General features: G+C 34.1%; 1 protein-coding gene across 1 annotated transcript in view; it reads left to right on the top strand.

The window, feature by feature from the left end:
* Positions 1-222: 222 nt before the first annotated feature.
* Positions 223-17,332, top strand: part of LOC143247178 (zinc finger protein ZIC 3-like) — a 37,856-nt gene continuing 20,746 nt past the window's right edge. The window contains exon 1 of the mRNA XM_076494824.1: positions 223-1,391. Within this exon, the coding sequence (XP_076350939.1) occupies positions 338-1,391 (1,054 nt within the window). The 5' untranslated portion in view covers positions 223-337. The remainder of the gene's footprint in view (positions 1,392-17,332) is intronic.

A 17,332-nucleotide genomic window follows, 5' to 3' on the forward strand; every position in this document is an offset into this window, starting at 1 on the left:
AGTTAAAACGTTGTTTTTCCCAAATTAGCCAAAGAGATGATGAAGCTTTTTACACATCATCCATGATTATCTAGGTAAGATTGACAACCAACTATTAAAGCCACGCCTAACTGAATATCTAGGGACGATTTAGAGCTCGCTATTGATTTGTTAAGACGCTAAGTGTTCCGCCCACTAGCTTCGTTCTAGCCAATCACTAGCAGGAACATTTAACCCCATGTTGTCATTCCCAGTAGGAAAATAACTGTCAGATTCAGTGTAAGCGAATCACTAGGACTTGTAGTACGTCTCGAGGGGCGAAGCGTTTATACAAAGCGCCGGTAAACAGAGAAAGATTATGAAACATGGACTCGCTATACGAAATCCGGCATTCCGCTTTGTAAACGTAGCCGGTTCACGCGTTCTTTCTCGTTCTGACCTTGTATTCGCGCAGGGTGTAAATGGTGTAGCTACGGCCTTTCCCTTGAACTCTTCGGCAGCAGATTATCACTGCGGCTCGGACATGTTGAACCCCTTCATGGACACAGGCCACATGGGCCCTCTCAAGCTGAGCCCGCCGCACGCTATTTCAGGTGAACCGACAGGACACCACACACAGGGAAACCATCAGTTTGCAGCTCAGACCAACGGCTACGCTGGACCTCATACTCACCACCATCACCATGGTCATGTTGGTAGCTATGCTGCACGGGACTTCTTCCTACGAAGGGAACACATGCCGACTTTAGCCAGTAGTCTAGCTACCCACGATGGACTCAGCACTAATGGGTCCGCGATGTTTGTACCCTCCTCGGCGACGCTGCACGGTGCACATCACACGGGAGACCCTTCTTCCACGCACGTGCTTTTTCCCGGTTTTGAGTACTCTGCTGCCCACCACACTGGACATATGAACGGTCAAGTCAGACTTTCTTTACCTGGCGCTGACATGTATGGACGTCCAGACACTTTTAACCAAATTGGTGGTCCGAGATCTGACCACCTAGCTGGAACCTATGGCGCTATGAACATGGGGCATATGAACATGGGTCCCCATGGTCCTGGAGCTTTCTTTAGGTACATGCGGCAACCAATTAAACAAGAAATGACGTGTCTTTGGGTAGATCAGGAACTGCAGAGCCCCAAAAAACCGTGTAACAAAATATTCACTTCCATGCACGAGATAGTGACTCATATTTCGGTGGAACATGTTGGTGGTCCCGAGTGCTCAAATCATGTATGTTTTTGGCAGGACTGTTCTCGAAATGGACGGCCTTTCAAGGCCAAATACAAGCTGGTCAACCACATACGGGTTCATACGGGAGAGAAGCCTTTTCCCTGTCCTTTCCCAGGATGTGGAAAAGTCTTTGCCAGGAGTGAAAATCTTAAGATTCATAAACGAACACACACAGGTAAGAAAACAATCACTCTTAAATTTTACTGTTCACTTCTCTAAAAAATACTCGGATCTATAAGTGTTGATTACACTTGTAAATATTCACATTTAAATATCTCAGTGCTAAAGTATCAATTTAATCCTTCGCTGCATTCTGCAATGCTGTTTAGCTCTTGTGCGGGACATTATGTTTTGATAGTTGCTACGACGTCGTTGTTCGTGCTACATAATTTTGAAGCCACTAAAACAGGTTGATTATAATTTTACACTAGAATCATTTGTTTTGCGACGCCATAGTTATTTACACTTATGCTGCGCCACGAACTGGTTGCGTGTTTTTAGGCCTACTTCTCTCAGTTACGTAATATATTCATCTGGATATACGTTCATTGCAGTGCAAACTTTACAAGCATCTGGTATTTGAACATTAATTGTAATAAATCTGCAGACTTTTCCAACATATTAAGCTTTGATTTGTCTGGGAGGGAATCTCGTACAAGGAAAAGCATATTTTATCCTCTCTTTTTTATTTTTGTTTTCAAGTTTAAGAAGGTAAACAGCTGCAGACGAAAATCATTGAACATCGGAGTACCTTCAGGACTTCTGTGATGTCATATTATCTCGTGGTTGGCGTGTTAAAATCACATTATCCAACAACATATAACCATCGAATAAGGTGGGAATTCCCCAAAGATGTATTATATGCGTAACCAAGGCAACTGACATTATGTCAGCACATAGGAAAGGAAAGTTATAATATGCAGTAGATTCTGCAACACACTTATACGAACAGATAATATGACGTAAAGTCCAACGCACGTAGCAACGAAACAGTTAAAACATGCTACAGTGTAACATGTCTTTTCACTGGAAAGAATCAAAATTCGACTGCTTTATCAGCTTATTAGACAAAGTATGGATGCTTCCTAATTTGAAGCTGTTATCGTTGATGTGGAGATAATTACGGGGCAGTTTATAAAGTGCAGAGTTGTGCTACCATGCGATATTTATGTTGGATAATACCTCATAATATTCTATATAGAATAAACGTTACACACTTGAATTTCCTGTATATCATCTAAAGCTACTGTTTGTAAGATAAACTACTAGTTGTTATTATTAGTAAGACAATTTCGCCATTGTTATGACTAAAATGTCTTCTCAGTGTTAGAATTTTTTAATAAATTGTCTATGTTCTTGAAAATCAACGACTTTCAAACAGATACACGGGGACTGTTTGACGGTTTCGTAGCTACATTCATAGCCAGGTTTACTTGATATTACCGGTGAACAGCGTTGTTGGTAAAAGCATTCATGCGGGGATAAAACATGGCGACCGTTATGGTGAGCGTACTCAAATACAGGCTGACATAAAACTCGATAATATTCTCAGATATCATGACGAATTGATCAGTATTTGATTTTTTATGTATTTTTTAACAATTATGTTGAATATGAAAACATTAATATTAAAGTTAATTTTAAAAATTAATGTTAACTTCCAATAAGAATTAGCTACCCACTTGGGTCAAAACTAAAAAATTAACCCTGTATCTTTCTTTAGCTGTAAGCACTACTATCTCCCGGAGTTCAGCCAGCTTATAAAATATAGGCTATATCCAAATCTATACTAACAAGAAAAAGAACATATTTACACTCAAACCATTATAATAATTAGATATATTAAGCATTCTAACCAATACTTTTAATAAAAGAGAAATATAGACAGAACATTATCGTCTTCCTAAGCTGAATTGACATGTTTGTATACATCTGTATTACCGATCTTCCATCTGTAGTTAAAACACGGTTAAACTATGATAAATATTTATATATCCTGTGAATAACACATTTTTTTTCCTGATAAAGTTATAGATTGTTCAATGAAACCGTTCTGTAAATGAAGTAATGTTGTTCCAAGTAATCATGCCAGTTTCGACTCTGTCAACTTTCTGCTCTTTAACTAGTTATTTACGACAAATTTTAAGTCCAGTAATAAAATAGTTTTTATAATATTCTTCTGTCTAGATACCTTTATATTTATTTTTTCTATTAAACATTAATATATTTGAAGTATTTTTTTTCTCTTTTAATTTAAACTTGAACTATATTTATTGATACAAGTACAATGTACTCTATTATGCTTGGGATAAATTGTAAGGAAGATTGTTTATGTTTGTTTACATCTTGATCTTGGTTGAGTCACCAGCTCATTTAAATGTGCTTTATTTTTATTATTTATGATTCTCTTAAGTGATAGTTTTGATGATGATGGGAAAATATTTATTTCCGTTCGTAATTTCTTTTTTCATTCTCACATGAAATATTTTAAAAGCAAATTAGTGAAAAGCAGTACAGTTATAAAAGTACTTCAGTGAATGGTTAACATGGTTCGTTCTCGATGTCATTCAGTTCAGTTCTATCAATTACAAAACTGCTTTCACTTAGTTTTAGTTTCATTTACCTGAACAAGTAGAAGATATATGTGACTTTAACTGTTGCTAGATGTAATAAAACAAAAGACAATTTTCAAATCACATCAATAATTAGGTACTGCGAGGGCTTATATTACAGAAACACAAGTGCCCCAGACTAGTAGAATTGGCAAGTAACTAGTAAATGATTGTGAAAGTAGATTCCATTGTCGTTATTAATAGAAATGGTGGAAGTAAATAATGCGCTATTTATTTTGATTTCCCGAGGGATAACATTAGTTTTAACAAGAGATTTTAATGAGGTTTATTATGTTAGTGTTGGGATTTTAAAATAAACTAGATTTACGAATACATAAGGTTTTAAGAAAGAGTTCAAACCATAGTTTTATACATCATTATAAAATATAGTATACATGTTATAACTAAGAGTCCGATATACAAAATATTACCCTGTTTAAAGGTTGGATAGAGAAGTCATATTGACGTTCCTGTCTAAAATGTTACAAAATACGTTTTTCAAAACAAAATTAACAAATCTATTGTTATAATCATCTATACTATCGTGACCAACATCATTCATGTTTCTTTACATAGAACTATATTTTATATATTAGGATTCCTTTAGTTTTAATTTCAACTAATATTTCTGGTATTCTAAAGTCTAACTCGTGCCTGCCTTTGGCGCCAGAAGAGGCGAGGTTCAACGAACAAGTTAACGTGCTCGTTATTGATTTGTCTGGCTCAAATAACAAAGTGTTAAAACTATTGGCTATGTAACTATGATTTTTCCACCTTTCTTAAACTAAAATGTTGAATACTTCTCAAACTACTCTCGTACCAGGAACCGTTGGCTGTCGTATAGGGTCCACGCTCAATGACGTCTTTAGGTTTTTCAGCGAACAGTTGCAGTTTAATCAAATGCAAAGTTTTCGTTAAATTCTGAATTTTATGAAATAAAACAATTAAAACTCTTGTCAAAGTTTAAACTTGTTTAGTTCAGGCTTTTCTCTAAGTCGTACACAATTTAATCTAACATTTAAACTTTTAAATTATTTCAAGATATTCTAAATGAAGTTACTAAGGGTGGTAATGAAACGAAACTTTAATAAGTTTTGTGACCTTGCTTTGTTATGTGATGAAAGAACACTGACGAGGACGTCTGAACTTTACTGTGCATAGAAACAAACAAATAAACAAAAAATATAACTTATTCCACCTATGGTTTTTCTCTGATAATGTCACACGTATTTAGAATAAATGCTTATACATACAGTTGTGTGGTAAATGGTCACTTATAATGTGATGCCACTAAAATATTGTTTGGCACTTAATCGACTTTCAACTTTTGATAAAAGTTCTATGGTTATTGTTTACTTACGATTCGATTCAATAATGTATCTAATATATAACTGGTGCTTTATTTATTCTTTACTTATTTCTATTGCAATGTCACAAGCGTAGCTAATGAGTTGACGCTTTGGTTATTCTTCACGTGTTTGTGATTTGGTGTCAGTAATAGTCGGTGCTTTTGATTGATGTTTACATACTTATGATGTCAGTATTTCTTTTGAAAGAAAAGTTTGTATTGTTTATAAAATTATTTAAGCAACTGGTATTTAGTTTTAATAATCACTTTTAAAATAAGTTACTGTTGTGAAGAACGTTCATTTACAATTTATTTGTTGTTCGAAATAAAATTTGCGTTTTATTGGAAAAGTATTGCTTCCAGCGTTAACAACAACTTATGATCCAATGTCAATTGAATTGTGATTGATGTCAAGGTATTATATCTTAAATAGATACCATTGTTTAATATGTCGTTCACATACACTTCTACTAAGTGTCAGCTTTATATTTCTAATAATGCCCAAGTTGTTATTGTTTTTTATATCATTAACACTCTTCGTCATTCAGTTTCGTCTATTTTTTTTGAAAGTGTGGTAATCCGGTATCAACGGTTGTGAATGAATGAAAGTAATGCCGTTATGGGCGTTTGATACTTCGATGTCAACACTATGTTGTATATACGAAAAGTCCTTATTTTGAATGTGGTTATGTATGTTTTGATTACTTATCACCCAGTTTGTTTTAAATGTGTCTCACAGCGAGTAGTTTTGGAGCTCAAGGCACTCTGTTTGTTTGTCACAGAAATTTCATGCAAAGCTATACAGACTTAAAGTAAGAAAGCTAATCAATAGCACCCACCGCCAACTCTTGTGTTACTATTCTTGTGGGATTTAACTCGTTCATAGCCTAATCGTAGTGTCAAAATGCAAAGCGCGTTTTTGCACAACAAACAACTTGAATCTTTGGACTCACATCCCGGATATGCTATTCACTGGGCCACACCTAACCCTGGTTATTTTGTAAAAGATTTGTTATCGGTATATTACAGTAACGTGCTCAGTCTTTCATTCAAGGTGTCAATTATTACCACTGTTTTATACTTTAATTTTTATTTTGCGTTAAATAACACTGTAACTTTTTAAAATAACATTTTAGAAGGTTAACATTTTGTTTTGAGGTTAGGCAGTAAAAGTACACGATGGACTATTTGTGCTGTGGCCACCATGGGTATCGAAACTCGTTTTATAGGGTTGTAAGTCCGCAGATATACCACTGTGCCACTGTGGTACTACAAGATTAAGAAACACTTTTAAATCATGACATTAGCTGTATTTAAGTAAATAAATGTGAATAACATATATATGTGTATATATCGTATATTATAACAAGACTTCTGACGTTGTTAACTTCTAATTTTCCACACGAAAAGTTTGGAAATAAAACAGTTAACTTCTGTTAATTATCGCTGCTTTTTGAGAGTATTGGAGAAGTTTACTGGAGTATCAGCCTAAATGTTCATTGACTGGGTAGCGCATAATCTTCGTGTAAAGTCACGTGCTTATACAGTGAGTAGGCAAACATTTTCTAAAAATAACCTTTGCTGTACAGGAAACAGACATGCGCAAAACACTCGGTGGCTTCGTCTTTTATCTTTCTTGTTTTGTAGTTTTCGTGAATTGAAAATTGAAGTGTAGTTTTAGTATTAAATATTTTTGCCATGAAGAATTCACGAGGAACAGATAGACAGATTAATACTGTGGGCTAAACCTTCAGGGAAGAAAGGTAGAATCATTGTAATCATACACTTATACAAGCAACAAAAAAGAGAGAAAAGTGTGTTATCAAGTCATTTTAGCATGGTTCTTAAACCTTCCTCGCGCTATCGAGACGCCAACTGCTGTGCTGCATAGCACCCCAGTGACGGGGTGACAAGGTCTACATACTTGGGTGCAGCCCAGGTGTTACCGGACTGGGGTAGAAAGAATTTTTTAATCCACTGAGAGCTCAGATTGAGATAGAAACATTGATTACTGCTCGTGTAGACTCCGCATAAGTCGTTTAATTCCGGTAATTTATGAATGCTTTAGGGTATTATACTTCAAGAAGAAACTGTATATGTACGTACAGTCACAGCTCATAAATATATTGACTCATACCACATACAAAAAAAAAAGAATGCTTGCCTATCGAGATTCTAGAGTTTCTTGTTTTGATAATTCAGCAAACTTTATACTTTATCAAACTTAGCGCTAGAAGTGTATAAAAAATGTCAACTGCGGATATTATCATTACCAGCTATACCAGTTCGATTGCTACACGATAAAAACCTTCATGTGATTAATTATTAGTAACATACTAATGTAGCACTAGCTGTTACTTGTGTTTTAATATTTGTCATGTAAGCAATATCAAAGAACATTACAAAACTCATTAAAGTGTAAATACTGAGATGATGTCACTAATACTGTTAATACAGAAGTTATGTCACTGACGTTGTTAATAATGAAGTTATGTTACACTGTTAATAAAGTTATGTTACTAATACTGTATATAATGAAGATATGTCATTAACACTGTTCATACAGAAGTGATGTCACTAATACTATTAAACCTAAAGTTTTATCAGTAACACAGCTAATACTAAAGCTATGTTACTAATATATCTAATACTGAAGCTATATCACAAAAACTGTTAATACTGAAGTTATGACACTAATACTGTTAATACTTAAGGTATGTAACTAACATTATTAATACTAAACTTATGTCCCTAACACTATCAATATTGAAGCTATGTCACTAACACAGCTAATACTGAAGTTACGTTACTAATAATATTAATACTGAAATTATTCACTAATACTGTTAAGCCTGAAGCTCTGTAGCTAATACTGAAGAGGACCCAGTGTGGCCAAGTGGTTAAGGCGCTCGACTCGTAATCCGAGAGCCACACTAAACATGCTAGCTCTTTCAGCATTGGGGGCGTTATAATGTGACCATCAATCCCATTATTCATTGGTAAAAGAGTAGCCCAAGAGTTGGCAGTGTGTGGTGATGACCAGCTGTCTTCCCTCTAGTCTTACACGGCTAGCGTAATTAGCCCTCGTGTAGCTTTGTGCGAAATTAAAAAAACAAAACAAACACACTGAAATTCTCAGTAATTTTACAAGTTCAGTATTTCTTTTCCTTTCAAATGAAGTGTAAATTCTTTATGACAATTAAAAAACAACCTGCTGCGTGAGACAACAAACTAATACTGAAAATAACCAGTAATTTATGTAATACTGAAGTTATGTCACAAAGACTGTTAATACTGAGTTCATGTCACTAATACATGATATAGAGGTTATAGAACTTGCGCTTACTCTTCATATAATTGAAACTGTCACAACTACTTAGATCGTGGTGAAAATCTGCTATACAATAAAGTTTTATTCCCAACATACAGTAAAATGTTCTACGGGTATGTTAAGATCATTCGTAAATATTGTAGAGTTATTTATTATATATATAAATATTGTAGAGGTATTTATTATATATATAAATATTGTAGAGGTATTTATTATATATATAAATATTGTAGAGTTATTTATTATATATATAAATATTGTAGGGTTATTTATTATATATATAAATATTGTATAGGTATTTATTGTGTATATAAATATTGTGGAGGTATTTATTGGATATATAAATATTGTGGAGGTATTTATTATATATATACTTTTGTGACTATATTAAATTCCTAATTTAAATGATGATGCTTGGAAAGGATGTGATCAGATATTTTTAAAATCACGTACTGTCACAATGTTCTGCAAAAATATATGGAGTTTCAGGCTTATTTCACAAGTAATCTCTTAAATTATTTGTGATGTAATCTTCTGTTACGTGTGGACAGTTATGTTTGTTTTTTGTTTTGTTTATGCCGAACTCTTATTTGTCCATTTATATAGCCTGGGTAAACTTAATTCAAATTTTGTTGTTTAGTTTCCTACCAACATACTTCGAATCAGAACTATGTCAAAGACACAGATGTAACCCCATCCTCACCTCGTGTGATTCAACTGTAAGCTTGCGTGAAGGTATTACGTTAAATTTCAGAATTCAGTCCCCACGGTGGGCAGGGTGCAGATGTTCCGTTGTATAGCTTTGTGCTTAAAATCAAGACAAACAACGATACATCACAATACGTTCTTTTCTACCGCATTAGATTTTAACCTCAATTTGGTTAGCAGCTGTGAGAGTATACTTGTATTTGAAATAAAGATTAATTTGTTTAAAACGTCATTCTTATTTCTGAACATACAAATAAGCGCAGATAGCCCTCGTGTAGCTTTGCGCGAAATTCAAAACAAACCAAAAAAAGCAAATATACAAATAATTGATGAATTCATTACACTCCAACTTTTCTCACACTTGATTTTGTTTAAAGAAGTTCGCATCCCTTAAATGTATGTGAAACACATTCGTGTATTTACGTACCTTTTCATAATTTACTAATTAGCCCTTAAACGGTGGCCATCATCAACTGGTGCTGCTACCTACAACATTCCTGCTATTTAAGGGTTAATGGATGTCACTTTGACCACCTAAAACAACTAAACAATGCTTTTTTTATTGTGTTTATTTTCTGTTTTAATTAAGAATTATATACTTGTACACAGTTGTATGTATGTATAAGTAACTTTAACCACGTTATAGTTACATAGCTCGTGAAACACCGCCTAATGGCTCTTTATAACTATAGAAATATCGTTGAGAACTGATTCCTTGTATTTGTTTCATGTCGTTTGTGCAAATAATCACTGTATCGTTCAACAAAAGATACTACTATACGAGAAAAACTCTTCGAAAATGCATACGAAGTATGAAACATTTTTATGATAAATCTCCTACTGTAATACGTTTCATATTTCCACCCACACCTCAGCCAGATGAAGAAAACCTGAGTGTTAGATCAATCTGAAAAGTTCGATAACGTCAAAATCTCTCTTTGAAAGTTTGCCTGTTGACTTGAAATTTTGCGCAAAGCTACACGAGAGCTATCTGGGCTAGCCGTCCCGAATTTAACAGCGTAAAATTACAGGGAAGGCAGCTAGTCATTACCACTCACCGCCAACTTTTGTACTACTCTTTTTTCAATTAATATGGGATTGACCGTTACATTATAACAACCCCAACATATTTGGTATGACGAAGATTCGCACTCGCAATTCTCAGATTACGAATCGAACACCCGAACCACCTGGCCATGCCGAGCCCATTCTTTGAAAGAATACATGTGTGTTTGTAACAATAAAACTCTACCCGAAACACTATGGAGATATTTCGATGAACATTGAGAAGTAGAATATACTATCATCCTTTCATATTCGGGTACGTACAGTGTAAATACGCTACTAGAATTTACTGTAGTAAATAACGGTGTGCATGCGTCATGTAGAGAAATTTGTATATTTAAGCTTAACAAGCTGTCTTGTTTTCTTAAAGAAAACAAACGGGTGGACATGGGGTGTTCCATGGAGTTATTTGTTGTTTCTCATCCCGTGTTTTTCTAACCATTTTAGCAAACAATGGATATGTAATATTGTATTTAACTTTTATCTTTAGAACGTATAATTGTCAATTTGAAAATATCACCATGCAGGTTTATAATTACATCCGAATATTACACGTGGGGTATGTAGTTAATGATATATCACGTTAAAACGCTATCAATGCGTATACATGCAGACACAGGTATGAATAGGTTAGCATGATAAAATATCTACATATGATACTCACACAAAGAGAAACTAAAATACTTGCATAACGCTTTTAGTCACGTCCCGTGGTGAGATGGAGGTAAGTTTACATATTTACAGTACTAAAATCCGGGGTTTAATTCCTCGCGGAGGATACAGCGCATAGCCCAGTGTGGTTTTACTCTAAACAAACAAAATATTTGAATCAGTTAGGTACTTAAATTTGCCCATAGTTGCCACATCGGTGCTTAATCAAAATATTCACTTTTTAAGGACGTACTTTTAAGAAAAGATAATTGGAGAGCTAACGAAACACTGCACCTGACTTCGGAATCCCCTTAAAACTAAAAATAAATATGAGATGGATCACATCGGACTCCCTGAGAAGTTACTAAGGTTACTAATTTTAATGAGGGTTCACTAGAGCTCACCCTGTAAAAGTGCAATACATAATTAGATAAATAAAGAAGTTTGGTTTTCGTCACTCCGCGTTTCGTAATAATTATTATATATTTTTCAGTTGTAAACTTAAAGGGCGTATTGTGAAGAATTCATTGACTTAGTTGTATTTTGTTGAAGAAGTGGCAGTACTGGTGGTTAAATGTTTTTCAGAGTTTTACAAATGATTTGCTGGACAGCTCTTCTGTGTGAGCTGTTTACCTTAAAAATGAAATACAACGAACTAAACCACATTTTGCAACGTGTGCAGTCGTTGATTTATAAGTTGTGTCTACCAGAAGAGGTGAATGTATCATAAACATTTCAGTATTGTAATTTTGCATGTCTGCAGGCAGTAGCTGCCAGTTTTAGGCTTTAAGTTTGAATCGTGTTAGAAGTCTCTACTAATGTGAAATTGGTCAATATGTGTTAGTTTGTTTTTGAATTTCGCGCATAGCTACACGAGGGATGTCTGCGCTAGCCATCCCTAATTTAGCATTGTAAGACTAGAGGGAAGGCAGCTAATCGTCATCACCCACCGCCAACTCTTGATCTACTCTTTTACCAACGAATAATGAGATTGACCGTCAAATATAAAGCCCCCACGGCTGAAAGGGCGAGCATGTTTGATGTGACGGGGATTCGAACCCGCGACCCTAAGATTACAAGTCGAGTGCCTTAACCACCTAGTCATACCGGACCTTGGTCAAGATGATAGTTTTCAATTAATCACTTTTTTCAAACATATTTCGAGTAAGATTTCCGGACCGAAAAGGGGAATTTTGCAAAACACCGAGGTTCTTGTTGCTGAAAAGGAAATAGCTGTTTATTTTAACTTTTATATTTCACAAGGCGATAAATCATTTTTAAAAGTTTGTTCTTAGGAAATAGAATCCATAAAATAGGACACTGAAATATGGTTGGGACGTAATCTGATTGGGTTGCTACATTTAAAAGTGTAAATATTCTTTTTTGAGGACAACAGTGACAATATGTTTCATATTAATATGCTATAACATTGTCAGATTTTACTGAGATTTAATTAAGGCTAAGGGGTGTCATATAGAAATTAATTGTAATAAAAATCATACATTAAAAACAGATACATAGAAATAAACTTATACATAAACACTGAGAGACAGATTGATATAGATGGATAGATTACTAAACAAAAGTTAATAAAACTACAATCGTTCGTGATGTAAGGTAACTGGTGTACTAATTGTATGAGATTATTTTTTTTTTATAATCCTTATGTGAAGAATGATCAGAATGGGAGCAGAACAAGGTCTTTAGGTCTGTGCTGTGCAGTGTATCAGTTTAGTGTATTATTAACTAGCCGTTAAATGCATTAAAGTAGAAACAAGCACGTAATGGTTTTTAATGATAAAGAAGATCGAGTTAAAGTATAATATGTTTGTTGAAAGAACGTGACCACCCTCTGAACTGATAAGAATTTCATAATCACATGGTGATTTGTATCCTGTGAGAAGGTTTGAAACGATAGAAATATTTCTTATACTATATATTATCACACACAAAAAATAAGGTTTTGAGAAAATAAAAATGCATCTTCAAAATCTCTCTTACTAGAATGTATGTTTTCTTATAGCAAAGTCACATCGGGAATCTGCTGAATCCACCGAGGGTATTCGAACCCCTAATTTTAGTGTTGTAAATCTGTAGGCTTACCGCTATACTAATGGGGTACTTACTTACCGGGATGAATCTGAGAAGGCCAAAAAATATTTTTAAACAGAGACAATATACGAAACATTTTTCAGTGGCAAGTTCGTGCTTGGCTTCGTTAAGTAAGTTACAGACGGAGTGTATAATGTAAGCATTAATCTCTCTAGTTAGTAGGTTATATTTATATTCTTAGTCATAAGTTATAAGGATAACATTATACATGATTTACATATTTATATCCACGTATTTTATATCATAATTATTAATATTCACAGAAATGTTGATACTGACAGACTACACAACGCAAGCATTCGTGGAGGTTTCACAGTCTATGAATTGAAACTTAAACTTTAGACTGAACTGTAACTATTGTTACTTACATACTATACAGTACAAGTGTTCGTATAAATTTCACAGTGTAAGTATTGATACGAAAAACGAAACTGTAAATTTCATACTAACATACTTCGTTGTAAATGTCGATTCTGATATAAATTTCACAGTGTAAGTATTGATACGAAAAACGAAACTGTAAATTTCATACTAACATACTTCGTTGTAAATGCTGATTCTGATATAATAAGTTATGTACGGTTCTTAACGACAAGTTTCGTATTATAAATATTGGTACGAATAAGAGGTTATTTCACATTAAAAGTATTAGTACTAATAAGTGACTATTGATGAAGAGCTAAGTTTATTCAAAGTCTACTTTTAACAGTTTTCCTTCATAGCAGCTCATGAACGATTTTGTTTACTTTCATTAGATTAAGAAAATGGTTTAATTTGTTAATTGAACTGTTCTTATTTATTCATTACGTTGCCTTTAGACAGAAATGGGTTTGTTGTTTTAAATACGGTTAATCGTTCTTTGTGGGTGGAGATTAGCTCCTGTTAATTAAGTTGTTCTAGTGATAGAGTGTTTTTAAACCTTGTTTTAATCTGATAGTCATATTTAATGGTCAGACAGTTTCAGCAGCATATTGGTCTGTTGGCAAAGAATATTTTAAAAAACAATTTGTTCATCACTCTATTTTTGAACTCAAGCAGTTCGGTTTGTTCCATTTTTGCTAACTCAGAATAAAAAAAAACGAAAGACTAATTTTTTGTAATAAACCATGGATGAATTAGTTCCGTTCAAGCTTTGACAGCTACACTTCTCTCATCACTGCGTTTGGAATATAATCTTAAATACACGTGAGAATAATACTGTCACGAGCTCGAATCTCGTGATTTTTATGCGAGTTTTGTTACTGCTAAACAAATTTGCATGTTTTCAGCCATCTGCTTAAAATATCTGTATTAAAAATACTTCTCAAATGCTATAAGTGGTCTACATATAAAAGACAGATTGTTAATTTGTAATTTAGTGTCTGAACGAAACGAATTCATCAGTTGACTTACTTTCGTTTGTTATAGTTTTGATCATAGTGTAGTTTCCTAACAAGGTAACTTGAGTAAGACATTACTTTTTTTTTCACCTTAAAATTATCGAAGGGATTACATTGGCTTTTTTAATATTATTTTTAAAACTATTTGTGCACCACATTGATTGTATGTCCATAATGTTGTTGGGTTTAGGATCGCTAATAATATTATAGCATAACAGACAAAAACAAAATTATTCAAGATAATGGGATAAACTTTGACTTAATGCAACATATTGAGGCGTCTTTCTCATTGTGAAATACTAAGTCATCTTTCACGTGAATAATAGACGAACACTAGAGCGAGTAAAATGAGTTTTAGGGTCAAAGGATGGTAGCTAAAAATATTATTGACACTTCTGAAAATGACTTTTTGTTTTAGTAGTGATGACACTACCAACATTAGCTAATAAAGGTGAAAACCATTTAGTCACTGATAAAAATGTTTGTGGTAATCTAATGATGAAAGGTATGCTAATGAAGAAATGGAGGTGTATTTGCTTAATATAAAATAAAATTATGGGTTTACAACATCAGGCAGTAGCCAAGTGGGAGTAGCTTACATAAGGATGTTTGCAAACAAAAAACCAAAACGCCAGGGCGAAATATATTTGCTAGAAGAAATAATGACACGACATTGTTTATATCGAATATCTTTTCGAAAGAGATCATCATGGAGGAAAAATTGGTCCATGTTTCATTACCACAGATTTGCTCTACTTACTTTGGAGCAGTGAGTACGATTATAGTAGCCAAAAAGTTGGCTGTGGGTACTACTGGTTAGCTATCTTTTCTTTACTATATCTGTTTAGAACTAGAGATTTATAGCGCAGGTATACTTTGTGTGGCTTTGCTGAAATATTCGAAACGACAAACATTAAAATGTACAAAGATGTTAAAGATGGATAAATTGAAGCAATTGACTTTTCGCAATCTACATTATTATTGGTGTGATGGTAATGAATTTGTTTGAGTATGTGTGCTAGAGGACAGTAATGGACCAAATAGTATAACAAACAGATGACTACGTGCTGACTTCTTCAACATATTCGATGCACACTGTTTAATGTTTTTGTTTTGTGGGTTCATCTTAAATCTATAATAGAGGAAAAAAAAAGGAAAGTCACAGAAAAACCTGTTTACTTGTTTTAGAGCAAGAGCTACATTGGTCTATCTGCTTTATCCAAATAATGGAATTGAATCCAACAACAACATTTGTGGTAAGCAAGTGCAACGGAATCGGACGCTGGCTTCAAAATTAGATACTGGCGTTGTAAGTTCTACCCTGCAGAAATGAACGAAACGTTCAGCAACACGTGTTTTAATTTCAGTTTTCCTACTGATATCATCGTTATGTTCTTATGTAGAATTTTAATAGTCAATAACGTGGGATTTTATTATATAGAAAAAATAAAATATTAAAAAATTTAAATAGTGTAACTTAATATTTATAAATACACCGATGTCTAAGGTGATAAAGATCTCGATTAGTAGATTATTGTATGATATGGATATTAACACTTATCAATAAATTTAATTTCTTAAATTAATAAAGCAGAGAACAACGTTTCGACCGTATTAGGTTATCAGGATAACAACTCGCTCTTTGCTGAAAGGGCGAGCATGTTTGGTGGGAGGGAGATTCGAACCCACTACCCTCGAATTAGGAGTCGAGTACCTTAACCACCTGGCCATGCCGAGCCTCCATTATAAGTTACTATACAAGTTAAATACAAATGGTGAGGCGAAAGTTCATCGCCAAACGTGTATATCTAGGTGATTAAGCTTGCTGTGATGAGAGAAAGATGCCATTGAACACGCTTTTTTCAGCTGTGGGCGCAAAATAAAAGTAAAATAAGTTAGTTATTCGGTTTATAGGGCCTGACAGAACCTTTTTGGTGTAGGGTAGTTTTGTCTTGCTTTCATCTTTTTGATCTGCAGTTCAAAATTAGATAATCTATATCTGAACCCTAAGGGTTACTTTACCTGGCTTTGCCCCACATGCGCATAATGGTTCAAATTAAATATAAAAGTGAGAAAATCTCGAAAATCTCCTTGATTTACAAATTATAAATGATAAAAATACGTATTAGAGTATTTAAATACGCACATACTATTATTAAAATACAATCATAGTATAAACAGTTGTATTTTCCAATAACTCTTACATTTTCCTGCTCATATATGCATTTCGGTGCAATGGTTTGAGCTGCAAAAAGTAAACAACAAATTTGTTCAATATTTATTACATTTCAAATATAAATATTCATATTTCTTTAGTATTTTATTTGTTTGTTTGTTCTAAAGAATAAAGCTACATTTTACGCTATCTGCGCTTTCTTCAATGCAGGTATCAAAACCAAAATTTAGCCTTATAACCCACTGACTTGCCGATGATTCAAAGAACGCTTCTCCATGCGACATTTATCACACTGTGACATTTCTTGCTTCCGGTAGTTCAATATAACTTTATTAAGCAAGAATTAGCATATCGCTCTTGTGCAAATTTTTATTTCTGCTAAATTTTCCTTACAACTAGGCCAGGTAGTTGGTGCGCTCGACTCGTAATCTAAGGGTCGCGGGTTCGAATCCCCGTCACACCAAATATGCTCGCCCTTTCAGCCGTTGGGGCGTTATAATGTTACGGTCAATCCCATTATTCTTAGTAAAAGAGTAGCCCAACAGTTGGTGGTGGTTTGGAGATAACTAGCTGCCTTCCCTCTAGTCTTACATTGCTAAATTAGGGATGGCTAGCGCAGATAGCCCTTGTGTAGCTTTGCGCGAAATTAAAAACAAACAAACAAACTTATAATGGTTATATCTCATTTATGAATTATAGGTTTAAGTTAAGGGCTCGTAGTAAACCCTATAATA

The sequence above is a fragment of the Tachypleus tridentatus genome, chromosome 1, assembly GCF_004210375.1.
Source record: "Tachypleus tridentatus isolate NWPU-2018 chromosome 1, ASM421037v1, whole genome shotgun sequence".
Taxonomy (NCBI): Eukaryota; Metazoa; Arthropoda; class Merostomata; order Xiphosura; family Limulidae; genus Tachypleus; species Tachypleus tridentatus.